At 62.1% G+C, this 4,295-nt stretch overlaps 1 protein-coding gene across 1 annotated transcript; it reads left to right on the forward strand.

Moving 5' to 3' along the window:
* Positions 1-1,669: 1,669 nt before the first annotated feature.
* MNEG_13433 (hypothetical protein) lies at positions 1,670-3,170 on the forward strand (the record flags this gene model as incomplete). The annotated part of the gene is made up of 4 exons (XM_014038095.1): positions 1,670-1,956; positions 2,182-2,611; positions 2,780-3,075; positions 3,155-3,170. The coding sequence occupies 4 exons, from the start codon at positions 1,670-1,672 to the stop codon at positions 3,168-3,170; spliced, it is 1,029 nt and encodes a 342-aa protein (XP_013893549.1).
* Positions 3,171-4,295: the final 1,125 nt, after the last annotated feature.

A 4,295-nucleotide genomic window follows, 5' to 3' on the forward strand; every position in this document is an offset into this window, starting at 1 on the left:
GTTGGTGAGAGGGGGTGGGGCGTGAAGCGGGGGGGGGGGGTCATCACATGGATCTCTCACCGCGACCCTCGCAGCGCCAGGCAGCGTCGGCTGCAGCCCCACCAATCCGACCACGTCCCTGCCTAACAGGTCCACCGCCGGGCCCAGCGGCCCCGCGGCGGCCGCAGCGACGTCCACCGCCGACTGCAGCGCCGCCGCGGCGTCAGCAAGCGGCAGGGCGGCGCACACGGGCGCCGCGGCTCGGCTGCGGCGGGGGCACGGTGTCCGGCCGCCCTGCGGCTGAGGCCATTGGAGGCGATTCTTAGTGGCTGGGCATAAGCGGTGATGCCGTGCAGCTTGTAGCTGCGATGTGTGCATTGTAAGTCTCACGGCCGCTGGGACCGAGATCGCCGAGATCTTTGAAACAGCCTATTCTACACACCCAACACTACAACACAAGATAAAATTGCGTAAAAGTTGTTTGGGCAGGTGGAATCGGGGGATGCCGATGCCAAGCGTGAACACCTCACCATGTGGTGGTGCGCTGTGTGCGCTGACTTGGCGAGGGAGCGGCGAGACGCGGTTGACCCCCACATCTGAGCGACACGCGCCGACGTGGGGTCGTGAAACCGTAATGAAACAGATCCGGGCACAGGAGAGCGGCGTAGCGCATTGCATTTGCACTGCAGCGCCACGGCGCAGTTTTTGTCAGCGAGTGTGCTTGACCGGTCACCGTGGTTGCTGACACACCCGTTTGGAAGATTCTGTAGGCAGATTACCTAAACCCTGAACCCTAAACCCTGAATCCTTCCAACTTGCGGCGCTTATGTCGGCCGCAGGCAAGAGGTTGAGTGAGTGCGCCGCGCTGGTTCCTTGAAGGGTCTATGGGTGCCCCCTAAATTCTTTGCATTGGGTCTGTGGCCGGCCTAGTTTCATCACCACCCAGCCGTTGGAGAGGCCTAGGATCAATTCACCATGAGTTTTGTGCATGTATGCAATAAATGTCATCATATCTCAGCGCTTGGCCAAGTTTGTTTCCTGCAAACCTCCATCCCATACTGCTGTGGTGATTGGGCGGCCTGCCTCTCCTTTGGACCGTGCCCTTGCATGCATGGAGGACTCAAGTAGGTGTGTTGTAGCTCAAGGGGTTGATGGCCCACAGGGCCAACCGGTGCCTACGGGAAACCCAGGTACACATTATCGGTATTGTTCTGGGTGAGCGAGGCTGCACTGGTACTGCAGTGCTGACCGTTTTGAATGCATTGAGGTTGTAGCGTGTGTGTATTGGCTCCCCTGAACCATCATATCACGCATCTGCAGCACGTCCTGCCAGACCTCGCACCAGCACATGGGCTCAGCCTGGACCAGTGTCTGCTGGGCCGCCCGTGGGTCACCAAGTCACTCAACCATTGGTCTGCTGGGCGCGAGAAACCAGCAGTGATACGCAGAAATGTTCATGACAAGCGTATGATCTGATTACCCGGGCTCAACTACTCGAACCTGCAGATCTACACTCAAATCGCGCGCAAAGCAGCCGCATCCGCCCAGCAATTCTGCGTGGTCCGTCAACGGATCCCTCGCGTCTCATCTTATGCGAATTATCCAACGCGTATTTCAGGCCAGACCCGGTCAGGCGAAGTGCACACGGCGCACCTCGCCGGCCCAAGAGCAGCCCAACTGGCCCAGTGCCATGCCGCTGCCAATCGAGGTCCTGACACTCATCCTGGCGCACACTGATGCAGACGATCGCCACGCGTTGCGCGCCTCGAGCCGCGTCCTGTGCAGCTCTATCGACAAGGCCTGCATAGCACTCACGCTGCCCAGGGTGCACACCTGCAGCCCTGCTGCTGCGGCCCTCGCGCTGCGCCGCGCCGCGGCGCGCTGCCACCGGTGGGGCGGCGTCAGGGCGCTCACTCTCATAGCCCTGGGCGCCGAGTGCATGGGGCCTGCCCTGGCGCTGCTGAACGTCGCAGCCAGGTGGGCATCATGCCGGGCATGGAAACCGCAGCAGCTGGCATGCACGCGCTGCAGCACCTGCCGTAATCATTGCTGCGTGCACCTTGCTGTATGCTTCAGTCTTGCCAGCGGCCTCTTCGAATCCGTCAGCCACCATTTCAAGCACCCCGCCAGGTATCAGTCACCCTTGCGAAGTTATGCCCATGGCGGACCCCCCCAAATATGTGTCCCCTTGCCCCAACCCAGGCACTGCCCAGAGCTGTCCTTCATCACACTGGCGCGCCTGGACCGCGAGCTGTCCCTGGCCCTCACCTCTCACCTGTCCAGCTGCCGCCTGGCGAGCCTGACATCGCTGGCAGTGACAGCCCCCAAACGCGGGCGGCCGCTGCTGCTCACGCCACTGGGCGAGCTCTCCAGCCTCACTGCCCTGACCATCATCGGCCGCGCTGATGGCGCGAGCGCCGCTTGGCTCCCGCCCGGCCTGCGGCGCCTGCAGCTGGGCACGCACGCCACGGAACCGGGGTTTGGGGGCACGTCTTGGCTCGACGCCATTGGCGCGTGCCGCGGCCTGGAGGTGCTCCAGCTGTGCTGGCTTGATGCCCTCGACTTGGGGCAACAACCGGACGACCCCAGCGAGGCGCTTGACTATGCCAAGTTCTACGCCAGCGTCGGCCAGGTGACTAATCAGACCGCAAAAACTAGCGCTGGGTACGGTTGCCCACGGGTGTAAGCCCGGGACGGTGCGCTAGGACACGCACGGCCGACTGGAGGCGGCTGCTGCGACCGACCAGCCGCTGCAGTCTCCTGACCCCCTTCCCCCCCTCGCACGCGCGCTTCCTCGCAGCTCGTGAACCTACGGGAGCTGAGCGGCGTGTTTTGTCAGGTCGCCCTCGCCGGCCACGGCGGCGCGGAAAGCTACGTCATCGACAGCCTCGAGGCCCACCTGCTCCTGCCGCAGTTGACGGCGCTGCAGCGGCTCGTGTTGTACATGTACGTCGCACCCGAAGATCAGCTCACCGAGCTGATCTTCATGCAATGCAAGCCGGCCATTAAAGGGCCCCTGAGCAGCCTGGCAGCGCAGTGCGCGACCCTGGAGGAGCTCGCCTTCGGCGTGTGGCCTGACGCCGACACCGACGCCACGTTGCCATGCTTCCCGCGCCTCGACGGCCTCCACATCACCTTCAAGCAGCGCGCATGCTACCCTCCGTTGCTCCGACAGACATTTCCCGCCGTGACCCAGTTGATTGTGGGCTGTTCCACCAGCTTTGACGCCTCCATCGTGGATTTTGATGTAATTGCGTCAATGCCTTGCTGCACAAGACTCTCCATCGTGTCCACACAGGATTCTGGGCGCTCGAATTTCTTTGGCCGCATAGACGCCCTGTCTGGGTGCAAAACCCTGAGCCATGTGCGCCTGTGCGGCTTATTCTGGGCCCCGTACGCGCAATGCCTAGAGCTTGCAAACACGCCGCAAATCCACATGCTCGAGTTGCACGACTGCACATTTGATGACGAGGTCTCGCCGAACGCGCTCGCGGCGTCCTTGCTCGCTGTCGCGCGTCACCGCGAGGGCTTTGGCGTGGTGGCGGAGCCGGATCCCATCTGCCCTACGCCCTGCCTGCTGCCGCCCGACATTTTGCACGGCTGATCGTTGCTGCCGGGCACGCAACAGCAGGACTACGCGCCAACCAGCCCTACTGCCGCACGTCACTCGTGCCAGCTTGAGCAGATGCCCCTTGTTGTCCGTTTACGTACTACGTACTAGGCATGACATCTGCTGAGCACCCTGTACCTTGGCAGCGTCTAGATTGACTCTTTGCAAGCACCAGCCGCCCTGTTGCAAAAGCGCGACAGTGACCCTTGCACACGATGCTATCACAGTATTGCAGGGCCGGCAACATACAGCGGTGGACAGCAGCTCGACCAGCACGTACACCGTATGCTGGTAGTTGGTCATCACAGCTTGGTCGTCCCCTTAGTGGGCAGGCGTGCCGCATCTGTCAGCGCCCTCAGCTGGCACGCACGGCAACAAATATGGTACATACCCAACTGTAAAGCCCAGCAAGCCCTCTGCGTGCACGAGACAGAAATGCGCGGCAGGCAGCCCTGGCCACCAGCAAAAAATCCCGTTTATGCCTGTGAATTGCAGTCAGCTCCAGCCGACCGTGCGCCCCCCAGAAGGGGGCAGGGAGTCCCGTGGGCGATGTGTTGTCTGGCTTCACCGCGCTTGCAAACACTAGTAACGTGGCTGATGAGCTCTACCCCTGGTGTGTGCGTCCACTAAGCAGCTGATGGTGTGGTCAGACAAAGCGGAGTCAACAGCCACGGATGGGCGATGCTGCCAGATACATTGCAGGTAC

The sequence above is a fragment of the Monoraphidium neglectum genome (genome assembly GCF_000611645.1).
Source record: "Monoraphidium neglectum strain SAG 48.87 unplaced genomic scaffold scaffold03823, whole genome shotgun sequence".
Taxonomy (NCBI): domain Eukaryota; kingdom Viridiplantae; phylum Chlorophyta; class Chlorophyceae; order Sphaeropleales; family Selenastraceae; genus Monoraphidium; species Monoraphidium neglectum.